Source organism: Lithobates pipiens, unplaced genomic scaffold (genome assembly GCF_037356315.1).
Source record: "Lithobates pipiens isolate NorthernLeopardFrog02 unplaced genomic scaffold, aLitPip1_a1.2 Scaffold_19, whole genome shotgun sequence".
Classification (NCBI taxonomy): domain Eukaryota; kingdom Metazoa; phylum Chordata; class Amphibia; order Anura; family Ranidae; genus Lithobates; species Lithobates pipiens.
Window position 1 is genome coordinate 450608168 of NW_027507764.1, and position 15752 is coordinate 450623919.

General features: G+C 43.2%; 1 protein-coding gene across 2 annotated transcripts in view; it reads left to right on the forward strand.

Annotated features, from left to right (window-relative positions):
* CHCHD7 (coiled-coil-helix-coiled-coil-helix domain containing 7) overlaps positions 1 to 15752 on the forward strand; it is a 34844-nt gene that overhangs the window by 13364 nt on the left and 5728 nt on the right. For both annotated transcript variants that reach the window (XM_077492722.1, XM_077492723.1), the window contains exon 4: positions 2368 to 2466. In XM_077492722.1, coding sequence (XP_077348848.1) covers positions 2368 to 2466 — 99 coding nt within the window. The remainder of the gene's footprint in view (positions 1 to 2367; positions 2467 to 15752) is intronic.

Sequence of the window (15752 nt, forward strand, 5' to 3'; positions counted from 1 at the left end):
TCACCTCATGTTGCAGCATGATAATGCACAGCCCCATGTTGCAAGAATCTTTACACAATTCCTGAAAGCTGAAAACATCCTAGTTCTTGCATGGCCAGCATACTCACCGGACATGTCACCCATTGAGCATGTTTGGGATGCTCTGGAACAGCATATACGACAGCATGTCCCTGCCAATATCCAGCAACTTCGCACAGCCATTGAAGAGGAATGGACCAACATTCCACAGGCCACAGTCAACAACCTGATCAACTCTATTTGAAGGAGATGTGCTGCACTGCATAAGGCAAATGGTGGTCACACCCGATACTGACTGGTTTTCGGACCCGACCCCTCTCCCAATACAGTAAAACTCATTTTAGAGTGGTCTTTTATTGTGGCCAGCCTAAGGCACATAAAAAAAAGTTGTAGATCTTTGAGTTCAGCTCATTATAAATAGGGGCAAACACAAATGTTGCGTTTATAATTTTGCTCAGTGTGTATACATACAGTTGTGCTCATAAGTTTTTATCATTTTTTTATCATTTGGAGTGATGAGACCAAAATTTAGCTTTTTGGCCACAAGCATAAACACTACATTTGGAGAGGAGTCAACAAGGCCTATGATGAAAGGTACACCATTCCTACTGTGAAACACGGAGGTAGATCGCTGATGTTTTGGGGATGTGTGAGCTACAAAGGCACAGGAAATTTGGTCAAAATGCATGGCAAGATGAATTCAGTATGTTATCAAAAAATACTGGAGGAACATTTTGCGCTCTTCAGCCAGGAAGCTGTGCATGGGATGTACTTGGACATTCCAACATGACAATGATCCAAAACACAAGGCCAAATTGACCTGTCATTGGCTACAGCAGAATAAAGTGAAGGTTCTGGAGTGGCCATCTCAGTCTCCTGACCTCAATATCATTGAGCCAATATGGGGAGATCTCAAACGTGCAGTTCATGCAAGACAGCCCAAGAATTTACAGGAACTGGAGGCTTTTTGCCAGAGGAATGGGCAGCTTTACCATCTGAAAAGATAAAGAGCCTCATCCACAAATGCCACAAAAGACTTCAAGCTGTCATTGATGTAAAAGGGGGCAATACACGGTATTAAGAACTGGGGTATGTAAACTTTTGATCTGGGTCATTTTGGGTAGTTTCTGTTGTGATTATGCTTTAAAAAGAGTAAACAAAGTTGATTGATAATAAATGGCTTCACTGTTGGGGCCATAATCAGGAAGTGGAAAGAACACAATTTCACTTTAAATCGGCCACAATCAGGTGCTCCTTGCAAGATTTCTCACAGCAGAGTGAAAATAATTTTCAGAAGAGTTGTGCAAGAGCCAAAGACCACTTGTGGAAAGCTTCAGAAAGACCTGGAATTAGCAGGTACAATTGTTTCAAAGAAAACCAATAAGTAATGCACTCAACCGCCATGGCCTATATGCACGGTCACCACACAAGACTCCATTGCTGAAAAAAAAGCATGTTTCATTTAAAGTTTGCTGCACAACATTTGGACAAGCCTGTGAAATAATGGGAGAATATAGTTTGGTCAGATGAGACCAAAATGTAACTCTTTGGATGCCATAACACACACCATGTTTGGAGGTCAAATGGCACTGCACATCACCCCAAAAACGCCATCCCAGAAGTGAAGTTTGGAGGTGGAAACATCATGGTGTGGGGCTGTTTTTTATCATACAGTACAGGCAAACTTTTTATCATTGGAGGAAGGATGAATGGAAAAATGTGCCAAGTCATTCTTGATAAAAGTCTGCTGCCATCTACCAGGATGATGAAGATCAAATGAGGATGGACATTTCAGCAAGACAATGATCCCACACACAAAGCCAAAGGAACTCTCAATTGGTTTCAAAATAGGAAATGAAGCTGCTAGAGTGGCCCAGCCAATCATCTGACTTGAATCCAATAGAAAATCTATAGACAGAACTAAAGATCAGAGTTAATAGAAGAGGCCCATGGAACTTTCAAGGTTTGAAGACTGTAGAGATGAATGGGCCAAAATCACACCTGAGCAATGCATGCGACTAGTTTCTCCATACAGGAGGCATCTTGAAGCTGTCATGACCAACAAAGGATTTTGTACAAAGTATTACATTTCAGTTAGCGTGTTCAATACTGTTTCTCTGTGTCATTCCATTTTATTACACATCTTATTTTGTGAATGTATTGTTTTTTTTTTTTGTATTTATGGATTGCATGGGTTGTTACCGACGTGATACATTTTATGTCGATGGCACCTTTTGGAAACATTATTACCTAGAAAAATGGTGACGTGCTAATTTAATATTGGCCTGCTTTTTAGTTGGTAGTTGCACATGATAATAGAGCAAAACATTTCTGTCCCTTTGTTTTAAGGAACATGATGCCTCTACAAAGTGTATGAATACAAATAACTACAGAAGGGAGATGTGTAGCTATTACTTTATCAGATACAAAGAGTGCAGAAAGTTTTGGGTAAGTTAAAGTTATTTAAAATGGTTTAAAAAATGTAAAATGTGAATTTACTTGCAGTGTATCACACCTTAAAGAGGAAGTAAAGCCCAAAAAAATAAAAAATACAATCTGCAAGGCAAAGGCATACTGAGCTAGTATGCATAGCATACTAGATCATTATGAATAACTTACCTGAGATGGAAGCCCCCGAAGCGACCCTCGTTCTCCTCCGACGCCGCCATCTATCCTGGAGTGACTTCTGGGTATCGCGGCTCTGGCGCTGTGACTGGCCGGAGCCACCATGAACGGCATGATCCCCATTAGCAGTGGCATGCTCATACGCATACGGTATATGCGCCGCAGACAGCGGTGCCTTTCTTTTGCAAATGTCTTCTAAACTGTGTAGGTTTAGGAGATATTTCTTGCACCTACAGGTAAGGCTTAATCTATGCTTACCTGTAGGTAAAAGTGGTCTGTAAGGGTTTACAACCACTTTAAAATGTGTAAAAATGGGACTGTTTTACTGTATAGAAATTTGGGTAAATTTTTCACTTGGTCTCCCTGGGCCACTTTAGAGGGAAAAAAGCATCTGTTTAGTTGGACCATCTGTACACTGCATGTTTTATTCTGGTATATTAGTTTGTGCTGACTAGTTACAGTATATGTAACTGTTGTCCCTGTGGAGATGAACCCTTTCCCTGCCAGGTCCGTATGTCGTACGTACCTGACGGCGAGGATAGCGCACACAATCTGGTGGCTGCAGCCACTGGGATTGTGTGTGAAACTGATAGGCAGACTCCTGCCTGTCAGGTGAGAGCATTTGGGTGGCCCCGCTGCTGCCAGCTCGCTCACACGCACCCCGGTACCAGCGATCCCCAACCACCCTGCCCCACCATGCTTACGGGGATCCTCTTGCCCATCGGCGGGCCCAGGATCTCCATGGCAGGTCCCGGCAGGTAGATAGGAAGGAGAAGAGCAGACACACTCTCCTCCCCTACTTCTTGTGACCCGGAAAGCGCCGTCACTGACATCAATTCTGCATATCTCAATAAAGAGAACCTGTCACCTAAAATAAAATCACATAGGGGACTGTTTGTCCCCATGTGATGAAAGAAAATTAAGTTACACCCAGGCACATAAAATCCCCACCCCCACATTTATGCATGAATGTAAACGCATACGTCGGGGAGCCTACACATGAAAAAATTCATTGCTATACACGTGTTACATATCGCCACGCACGCCAGCGTGAGAGTAATAATTCTAACACAACACCACCTCCCTAACACTAAACGGATACCTATAGGGACTTTTGAAGCATCTCCTACAGAAAATATAGGGCACTGAAGTTTGACGCCATTTAATGGCCGCACAAAAATTTAAGGTTTGGCATGTTGGGTATCTATTTACTCGATGCAACCTCCTCTTTTATATTTTACCAGAAAGGTGGGTAATGTATTGCGTTTGTTGGCCCTAAAATTCACATTAGTGTTCCTTACTGAAATTTTTCATTTCTTAGACTTTTGCGGTAAAATCATGTGACATAAATTGCAACTACCACTATTTTTTATTCTCTAGGGTATCTGCTTTCTGAAAATATATAATATTTGTGGGTTTTATGTAATCTTCAGGCCTAAAATTATTTTTTAAAACGTGTGCAAAAACGGCCCTGGAAGCGAAAGGGTTAAAGGATATATGTATATACAAACCTTTTGTTTTTTTGGGATGGAATAGGAATTAATCTGTCAGATTTTGACTGCTATCTACATCCCAGCTAGGTGGGTTCATTCTTTAAATTGGTATTGGTGAACATTGTGAACAGTGCTGGGAAATACAAAGGGATTGATTTACTAAAACTGCAAAATCTGGTGCATGGTAGCCAGTCGGCTTCTAAATTGAGCTTGTTCAATTAAGCTTTGACAATAAAAACCTGAAAGTTTTACTCTCCAGTTTTAGTAAATCAACCCCAAAGTATCTTAATTGTACAGGACACAGAACTTGTATTCATAGACCATGGGTTACAAGCAGCTCCCTTCAATTGATTGGTTAGAAAAAAACTTAGAAGAGCTGCCCACCATATAACCCGCTCTGTGAGACTATTTTCTTTTCTTTTTTAAGGTGATGCATTGGTTCTCGTATAATGTATATTTCCTTTTTAAACCCAACTTAAAGTGGGGTACCCCCTTAAAAAAAAAAATAATTAAAAGTCAGCAGCTACAAATACTGCAGCTGCTGACTTTTAATAATCGGACACTTACCTGTCCCAGGGTCCAGCCATGCGGGGGAACGAAGCCCTCCCTCGTTCCCCGCTCCGCTCGCGGCGCCGTCATTCGTACCATGGGCACCCGGCTGTGGCTTCACAGCCGGGCACCCACTGCGCATGCGCGAGCGGCGCAGAGCGCCGTGATACGCCGCACAGTCACCTGGGACACGTGACAGGTCCCAGGTGACTGTGCGGCGCGAGGGGAAGTGATGTCACCAGCCCGGGCAAGGAAGAAGGCAGACTACGAGGGATGCCCTAGCAACAGGTATTTAGAGGTGAGTAGAAAATTTTTTTTTCCCAATTTTGGGTTGAGTTTTTAGGTGAGTGGTTCAGAATGTTCATTAGTCATCAGCAGTACTGTTAAAGTGGTTGTAAACCCTGTTACACCACTTGTACCTACAGGTAAGCCTATAATAAGGAGATATTTACCATATATGCTTGTACCGACGTCAGCGACTTATGGGCACTGAAGAAATTGCTCAATCGTGCCGTTTCTAAATGGCCTGTGCCATGACTGGCGTCTCCCATCCTTGCAGCTACGGCCAATCACAGCGCTGGAGCCTGCGAACCCGGAAATAACTTTGGGAAACATGTCGCCACTCACAGTGGTGTACGGGGACCACTGCAAAAGCTATGATGCAAGGTAAGTATTTCATATGCCCCCCCCCCCATCATCCTCCGGGGCTTCTACTGACTCACCGCTACGATCGGTAAGTCGGAGAATGGATCCGCTGACTCCGGATATTGATCATGGAGATTTCCGGCGGACCAGATGGTCACTGGAGTCTCCACGATCGTCTGAAGCCGGGCATAATGTTATGACGTCACACCCGAGCTCTGCATTCGGAAAAATGGCGCCGCCTCGGCTGGGAAGCCATGATCGGTTTATTTTTATATTTCAGACTTCCCAGCCTAGTGGTGAGATGTGGGGTAACTAAAAAAAAGTATAATTAACAATAAAAAATATATATTTTTAAAGCGCTCTTCTCCCCGTGTGTTCGCACGCAGAAACAAATGCATAAGTCGCCCTCCAGACTTTTTTTTTTATTGTTTATTTTACTTTATTTATTTTAGTTTGACACTTTTTTTTCCCCCAAAAAATGTTTTTGATCACTTTTATTCCTATTACAAGGAATGTAAACATCCCTTGTAATAGGAATATGGCATGACAGGTCCTCTTTACAATGAGATATGGGTTCAGTAAGACCCCACATCTCACCTCTAGGCTGGAAAGCCTGAAATAAAAAATAAATAAAAATCCTGGCTTCGATCGTAGCAGTGAGTCGGTAGAAGCACCGGAGGGTGGTGGGAGAGGGGGACGTCCCCTCTCGCCTCCCATAAGAAAGATCAAGCAGCGGAACAGTCTTTATGATGGTTTAGGGAATCGCCAGCTGAAAAAGCTGATATCTGAATGATGCCTATAGCTGCAGGCATCATTCAGATATCCCCTCACAAAGTCAAGGATGTCATATGATGGCCGGCAGGTGGGAAGTGGTTAAAACGCATTTTTTTTTTTAACACAGAGTTGTCCATTTATGCAATATTTCTAACACATAGTATGTACATACCAAAAATGACACCCCAAAATAGATTCTCCTACTCCTCCAGAGTACGGCGATACCACATGTGTGAGACTTCCACAGCCTGGTCACATACAGAGGCCGTGTACACCCGAGTATAGCTGAGCATGACAGAGTATGGCTGGGCATCACCGAGTATTGCAGAGTATGGCTGGGTATCGTATCGCCGAGTATGGCTGGGTGTTGCAGAGTATGTTGGGTATGGCAGGGTATTGCAGAGCACGGAGGGATGGCTGAGCATGGATGGATGGCTGGATTGCAGCGCTGTGGGCACTACAGGTCCACCCCACAGCACTGCTGCCATCTTTCTCTCCTCTCATAATGTACCGATCTGTACACAGAGAGGAGAGAGGAACGGGCGTCGTGACATGACGCTGGTTCGTTTACAAGTGAAATGCTCCGACATTTGACGGAGAGATCACGTGGTAAACGGCCTCGATTAGCATCATAGTACCCCCTCCCAGAGTTAAGCAACCGCCCTGTAGCTGTCATTCGGCTATGGGTCGGTTGCTAAGTGGTTAAAGTCATCACAGAGGACAAGGGGGCACTCTTTAGGTCTAGAGGAAAAGAGAGTTAATCTCCAAATACGGAAAGGTTTCTTCACAGTAAACACTGTGAGAATGCGGAATAGACTCCCTACAGAGGTGGTTCTGGCCAGCTCAGTAGATTGCTTTAAAAAAAAGGCAGGTAGGTAAAGTTTATCCAGGGAATATTCGATTGCCTCTCGGGAGATCAGGAAGGAATTTTTTCCCCCTGCTGTATGCAAATTGGATCATGCTTTACTGGGGTTTTTTGCCTTCCTTTGGATCAACTGTGGGTATAGGATTGTGTATATGGGATTGTATGATTTTTTTTATTTTTTGGTTGAACTAGATTGACTTTTTTCAACCTGACTACCTATGTAACTATGTAAATTGAGTTGCAGATCAGTGAGTAAAATAAGTATTTGATCCCTAAGCAAAACATGACTTAGTACTTGGTGGAGAAACTCTTGTTGGCAAGCACAGAGGTAAGATGTTTCTTGTAGTTGGTGACCAGGTTTGCATACATCTCAGGAGGAATTTTGGCACACTCTTCTTTACAGATCTTCTCTGAATCCTTAAGGTTTTATGGCTGTCACTCGGAAACTCGAAGTTTCAGCTCCCTCTATAAATTTTCTATAGGATTAAGGTCAGGAGACTGGCAAGGCCACTACATGACCTTAAAGAGGAAGTAAACCCTAATGAGTTTACTTCCTCTTTCATTCCATGCAAAGGCAAAGCATAATGGACTACTATGCATCACATAGTAGTCCATTATGTGTCACTTACCTGACACAGGAGCCAGCGAAGTCACCGCTGTCCCCTGTAGTCCAGCGCATCCATCTTCTCGGTGGGGTCTCGCAGCTCCGCCACTGTCATTCAGCGAAGCTGCGATGATGTCACTCCCGCGCATGCGCACGGGAGCCGACACGCGCGGCATCTCCGTCGTTGACGGTGCTGCGCTCAGTGCGCCTGCGCTCCGCTGTCTACGGCGCATGCGCCGTAGACAGTAGTGCCTGTCTTCGGGCAAATATACACGGTTTAGGAGATATTTCTTGGACCTACAGGTAAGCCTTAATCTAGGCTTACCTGTAGGTCAAAGTGTGTTGTAAGGGTTTACAACCACTTTAATGTGCTTCTTCTTTGGCCACTCTTTTTCTTTTATTGCCTGGCACTATTTCTTGAGTCATTGTCATGTTGAAAGATCCATCCACATCCCATCTTCAGTGTTCTGGCTGAGGGAAGAAGGTTCTCATCCAAGATTTTACAATACATGGCCCCATCCATTGGCCCCTCAATGCGGCAAAGTCAGACTGTACCTTTTAGCAGAGAAACAGCCCCAAAGCCTAATGTTTCCATTGCTGTGCTTGACTGTAGGGATGGTGTTCTTGGGGTCAGAGTCAGCAATTTTCTTCCTTCACAAAGCACATTCTCCCAATTCTTCTCTTAATCATTTAGATGTTCATTGGCAAATTTCAGATGGGACTGTATATGTGCCCGTTTTAGGAGGGGGGACCTTGCGAGTGCTGCAGGATTTCAATCCATGGTGGTACCAATGGTTTGTTTATTGACTGTGGTCCCAACTGCCTTGCGATCATTCACAATCTCATCCTGTGTAGTTCTGGGCTGATCCCTAATTTTTCTCATGATCATCCTTACCCCATGAATCGAAAACTCGCATGGAGCTCCAGACCGAGGGCGATTGATGTTTTTTTTGTTTTCTTCCATTTGCGTAACCACTCCAACAGTTATCTCCTTCTCACCAAGTTTCTTACGGATTGTCTTGTAGCCAATTCCAGCCTTGTGCAGGTCTACAATCTTGTCCCTGCTGTCCTATGGCAGCTCTTTGGTCTTGCCCGTGATGGTGGGATTGAACGGAAGAAAGATTCTCTGGACAAGAGTCTTTTTCACATATACGAGTTGTCATTCGGAGCGCCTTCCTAAATTGACAGGACTAATCTGTGTACCACATGAGCCCATACTGTAGACAATCTGCAGGAGCCAGAATTATTGTTGGTTGGTAGGGGAAAAAAATACACATTTTACTCACTGAACTGCAACTCCATTTATAACATTTGTATTATGTGTTTTTTCTGGTGGTTGATATTCTGGAGGAGATTTACTAAAACTGGTGCACTCAGAATCTGGTGCAGCTGTGCATGGTAGCCAATCAGCTTCTAACTTCAGCTTGTTCAGTTAATCTTTGGCAATAAAACCTCGAAACTGATTGATTTGCTGCAGAGCTGCACCAGATTTTGCACTCCAGTTTTAGTAAATAACCCCCACTGTCTCTATCATTTAAACTATACCTATGCTAACAATTATAGACCCGTCATTTCTTTGCAAATGGGCAAACTTACAAAATCTTCAGGGGATCAAATATTTATTTTCCCTTCTGTATGTGTCGGCCATTCATCATAGAGAAGACGATCCATGTAGAAAAAATCTGTATAAATACAGTATAGCTAATTTATCAACCCAAGGAGTCTGCAGCAAATTTATCAGAATGAGCATAAAAAAAACAATTCTCAAAAAGAGAATAAGGGCACCCAGTAGGCATGAGTCTGGTACTTTCTCTGGGCCGTATTATGATCCTCATAATGTTATGCTGTTTTAATAAATACACCTTGTGATTATTTTTAAATCATAAACCGTCAAATGGATGGCCTTTTATTTATTTTTAAGGTGAATTACACATGTTTTTAATCAATCATCCTAAAACTCAGAGCTAGCCTAGAAGCTACTTTCACACTGGGGCGGATGGGCTTCGGCGGTAAAGCGTCGCTATTTATAGCAGCACTATTCGGCCACTAGCGGGCCACTTTTAACCCCAGCGTCCGAAAAGGGATGAAAATCGCCCGCAAAGTGCCACTGCAACGGTGCTTTGTGGGCGGTTTGGCGGCGCTGTGCATTGATTTCAATGGGCAGGGGCGCTTTCGGAGTAGCGTGTACACCGCTCCTACAGCACTGTGTAAGCAGTCGCGCTTTCACACTGGAGGAGATGCTCTTTACAGGCGCTATTTTTAGGTCTTTCTTGTGTTGTGCTCCTAACCAAAGATGAATTCCAGATAAAGAGCAAAATAGATAGTTGAATTGCATTGATGGTACCTGCTTTACCTACAAAAGGATTTATGATTGTGTTCAGCCAGATCCAGACGCCCCTGTTAGACAGCACAGAGAGGGGCTGAACATCTTTAAGTGATGTGACTTTACCTCAGCATGTCACTTCAAACAAAATCATCAGCAACACTAATGGGATCATCGTTGTCCACTTACTTCCTGAAATCAAGAGCCTTTCCCAAATGCAACGCCTCAAACTGAGTGCTGCTGTGCAGGGCGTTACAGGAGGCTGATATCAAGTCAGATCTAGCTACTTATGCAAGCTCTATTTAATATACATTGTATTATTTATTTATTTTTTCCAATAAATACATAACTTATGTTTAAAGCTGAACTCCAAGCAGATAAAAAAAAAAAAAACCTCTGGTCAAAATGGACAGTCCAAGTTGAAGTGGTGCTCGGAGTACTTTTGTGGACTGACCAATCTGTTTGTGTATGGTGAGGTAAAAATATCACAAGGGTTCATATTAAAGTGTAACTAAACCCCACAGCAAAAATGCAATTTATTGTTCCTTATTAATCATTGGATGTGATGTCTGCATTAGTTTTTCTTTTCATTCAGGCTTTTTTTAATGTTTTCACCTGGTGATTGGCCAATAACACACCTCCTGTCTTAGGGTGGCTGCATTCACTGCATCTATGAAAGAGCAACGTAGGCATCCTTGCACAGCAACCTTGTCAGTCAGTGAAGCGGGTGGTCTTGTATGGACTATTGGCTTTATATGGACTTTACAGTAGTGACTAACCATTTAATGCTGAACTCCAGCTAACCTATCTGAAACTGGAACTTTACCTATAACAAATTGATAAAAATGTTCTTTATCAAGGAATATACCTTCCACATTAATAATTATGCTACCAAAATGAGTGTGTGCTGTAAATTGCCTCTAGCATTGTTCCTGTTTCTTCTTGCTGGAGGCTGCCATTTTGCTGAAGCCCACAGTCCCTGAACCTAAATCTTTAGGTTGTCAGCAGATCAGCCTCTACAAATTTGGCAGAGTGCCTCAAAATAGAGAGCAACTCTGCATGTGCAGAGCAGGGTAAGGCAGTGTATTACTGCATTTTACACAGTGTAGGACTTATTTTTTATTGTTTTAAATAACTATACCTGCAAAAGGGGCCAGCCTGAAGTGATCTAACAAGACTTAATTTTCTGACTAAAGTTCCACTTTAAGTAGTTGCAGCAATACATTTTTTCTTCCTTCGCTGGACAGCTTGGGTTGTTAAAGGTAGTTGAAAAACAGATCTACTAGCAGGATCAACAGGTAATAAACTGTTACAGGGGTACTCAGAAAAGAAGACTGCTTTTGTAATGACACTGATGGACTGTATCATATATATAATTTTTTATTTTGGCCATAGTTACACTTTAATGCCGCGTACACACGTATCAGACTATCCGGCGGACTTAGTCTGGCGGACAAACCGCCGGACCGTCCGCCGGACTTTCCAAACGAGCTACCTGCCCACACACGGCACTTTTTCGGCGGACTAGGTCCCCCCCCGAGCCGTACCAGGCCACGTGCCCTCAACATGGGGGGGGTGCCTTGGGGAATGGGGGCCGTGCGCCCCCCCTCCCCAAAGCACCTTGTCCCCATGTTGATGAGGACAAGGGCCTCTTCCCGACAACCCTGGCCGTTGGTTGTTTAGGTCTGTGGGTGAGCATCCTCTGGGACTGTGACATCATAATGGGCGGGGACATCATCCGGTGATGTCCCTATATAAGTCACTGCACGCCGCGTGTCCTGTCATAAGCCCCCCCGCCCGCAGACCCCGACAACCAACGGCCAGGGTTGTCGGGAAGAGGCCCTTGTCCTCATCAACATTGGGACAAGGTGATTTTGGGTGGGGCACCGCGCGGCCCCCCATTCCCCAAGGCACCCCCCCATGTTGAGGGCACGCGGCCTGGTACGGCTCAGGAGGGGGGGCGTTCTCTCGTCCCCACCCCCTTTCCTGGCCGACCGGGTAGCGTGCTCAGATAAGGGTCTGATATGGACCTAGGGGGGACCCCCACGCCGTTTTTTCGGCGTAGGGATTCCCCTTTAAATCCATACCGAGTGACGGGGCCAGCGACGCTTCCTTCACTGTTCCCGGCTACCTGGAGCCGCGTTCAAAATAAGCAGACTTTTATCCGGGTGGGAAAAGTCCATTCATTTCAAAAGTACGGCGGACTGGCACACACACGGCCGTACTGTCTGCCGAAATGCGAGTCCGGCAGACAGATTGATGTGCAAAACTCCAATCTTAGTCCGCCAGACTTTTGGGTAAAAAAAGTCCGCAGGAGCCTACACCGGATTGTTTGATCATGTGTATGCAGCATAAGTGTGTTTTCTGTTGAAACTACTTTCTTCAAGACAAGGGGAAACTTCAGCTGAAGTATGCAGGTAATGGACTGTTTACTCACATTGCCTGTTTCAGCAGAACATACATATGGGGAAGGCTTGGCTTCTTAACCTCAAGAATAATCAGGGAACTGCAGCAGAAAGTCACTTCAAGTTGCATTACACAGTATGGTGATTTCTGCACATCTGACCCTAAACCTTTTCTGTTGCATAGTCAGGTCGATCCCAGGAAGGACCTCCATTGTTGTGACTACTTTCAATATGATTAACTCTGGATTGTTTTGACTAAGTATAGAATTTCAGTGTAGTCATTGCTGACCTTAAGTATCTCACTCAAGCAATATAAAAAATCTTTAAATAGAAGAGTAGATCAGCTGGAAGTAATGTACCTCCTCAATTTGAATGTTCTAAATATTTGGTAGCGTTAAAGTACATACAATGAATATATGTTTGAGCTTTATCACGTTTCTCTGAAACTCTAGATTTATACATTTCAATTTGTCTCATGGCATACATAGAATTTTAATATGTATAGACAGTATAGCAAATTATTGTATTTAATCAATTTTTGAATGCTTAAGAAAAACTGGCTTCTATTGCCAGGATATCTAAATGCATTCCTTGTCTAAATCTTATTATAGGTATTTATATAGCAGCAGCAATTTACAGAGTAATTTACATACTGTACATTTACATCAGTTTCTGCCCTCAAGGAGCTTGCAATCTAATGTCCCGTCTTAACATGCATACACAAATAAAAGGGGGGGGGGGGGGAATTTCGACAGGATACAATAAACCCACCAGCATGTCCTGCATTATGAGAGTAAGCCATGTAAACTCCATTGCAATAGTGTCCTAGCTGGGATTCAGTCCTATCTTGCATGCATGCACATATTGGAACCAATACAGGGGCCAATTAAAGTGGTTGTAAACCTTTCCATTTTCCTAGTGATGTGAGTGGCCTCGGGTGATACACAGAGAACAAACAAATCCTCCTACATAAGTTGTGCCTGATTATCTGAAGTCTTCTCTTCTCTACATCTATTCAAAGTGGAGAGTTTATAAAGCTTGCCCAATTGTCAGAAAAAAAAGGGGATGGAGAGCTGAAGTAACACTTTGCAGAGCTTAGGGAAGAGAGGTCTGAGAGCTGATTGGAGGGAAGAGGCACCCCCCCCCTCCACTCAGCATGAGCTGCTGCAGGATGTCAGTCTGCTGCAGATCCCTCCCCCGTCACCATTTTTCTCTTGGTGTCCAAAAAAATTATCACAAATGAGTCATGCTGATAGCAGAGGAACAAAGCAAAGGATTATCCAGGTAACTGCACCCCCCTCCCCCCTGAAAGGTGCCGATTGTGGCACCGGAGGGGGGAGGGATCAGATTAACGGAACTTCCCCTTTAGTGTGGAGAACCACTTTAACCAAGAAGACCCCACCACCTCAAAGTACTATAGTAGAAACTGACAGGACACTCCAGACATGAAACCCAGAGTGCAGAGACATGCATCATTTCTAAGAGTAGTCCCTTTAAATGTCCCAGGCAGGACACATCTACTACCTCCAGCATGTGTTAAGTTATGAAAGTCTTCCAGCTAGTGTAAGCTTGAAGTCCATAGAGGTTTCTTTTGGACTGTACAATTATTTGTGTATTCCACATTAGAGAATGAAAAGTTTGGCTCAATGACCGCGTCAGGTGGGTATAACTGGAAATTCTGATGTCAGTCACTTAGAGATATAAGTCAACATGCCATTCACTTTACAAGAATATCACTTCTGCGTGGAGTTGATTTACATCATTGTCCCTGCAAATACTCCTAAGCCTCAAATTTGGCTGCACTGATACCTGTAATATAGTAATCACAGGGTACTATCACTGCTATGTTTCCTGGGATACTTGTTTACCACCAGAGAGTTGCTGTGCTTTCCAGACAATATAGCAATCACACTGAATACCAGCAGTAGTTATCCAGTAAAATGTATCGCCTAGTGATATACAAATATCAATAACAATAGCAAGAGTCATGCTAAGAACAAAGTTGCAGGCTGTTTGGCCATTCTATTTATGTTATGCTTTCAAAACCTGCTGTTAAAAAATATTACATAGCAGTATTGTTTAATGCATTGTAATAACCATATTCATGTTGGTTTTCTGGGCCTATCCTATATTGTTTTGTGTTCAATATAATGCTTAAGGAAAATTACACTACATAGAGACCTATATAGACAGTGTATTGGCTCTTTCTTTGTAAGCAGTATTCTTGCATTCAAGTGAAGGTGGAAGGAAATACCCAGTCACAAATATTAATAGCACCAATGATTGCTATGCCGAGGGTTATGATTATGTGACAGATTTCTATAATTGCCAAAATTCCAAATCCTGATGCAAGCTTGACTCTGCCCTAAATTCACCCCAAACAAGTCTCAAAGAACACTATTGCTCCTGTTCAACCCAAAACGGTGGCACATAAAGCTTGATATTTTCAATACCTAAGACGTGTGCATTACATACATCATAGCTTACCTGAAAATTATGAAGCCAACCAATCTGACACATCTCTGCCATAACTGCATGAACAACAAATGAGTAATTCGGTTAAAGTATAAAGTAAGGGATTATAAAGCCTAAACATTTTTTACATTAATGCAATTTCTTGCATTAGGTAAAAAAATGTTTAGGCATCAGTATTGTTCCCTCACCCCTCCTTTTTACTTACAGTGCCTTGCGAAAGTATTCGGCCCCCTTGAACATTTCAACCTTTTGCCACATTTCAGGCTTCAAACATAAAGATATAACATTTTTATTTTTTGTGAAGAATCACCAACAAGTGGGACACAATTGTGAAGTGGAACGAAATCTATTGGATTTTTGAAACTTTTTTAACTAATAAAAAAATGAAAAGTGGGGCGTGCAAAATTATTTGGCCCCCTTGCGTTAATACTTTGTAGAGCCACCTTTTGCTGCGATTACAGCTGCAAGTCGCTTGGGGTATGTCTCTATCAGTTTTGCACATCGAGAGACTGAAATTCTTGCCCATTCTTCCTTGCAAAACAGCTGGAGCTCAGTGAGGTTGGATGGAGAGCGTTTGTGAACAGCAGTTTTCAGCTCTTTCCACAGATTCTCGATTGGATTCAGGTCTGGACTTTGACTTGGCCATTCTAACACCTGGATACATTTATTTGTGAACCATTCCTTTGTAGATTTTGCTGTATGTTTGGGATCATGGTCTTGTTGGAAGATAAATCTCCGTCCCAGTTTCAAGTCTTTTGCAGACTCCAACAGGTTTTCATCCAGAATGGTCCTGTATTTGGCTGCATCCATCTTCCCTGTCCCTGCTAAAGAAAAGCAGGCCCAAACCATGATGCTGCCACCACCATGTTTGACAGTGGGGATGGTGTGTTGAGGGTGATGAGCTGTGTTGCTTTTACTCCAAACATATCGTTTTGCATTGTGGGCAAAAAGTTTGATTTTGGTTTCATCTGACCAG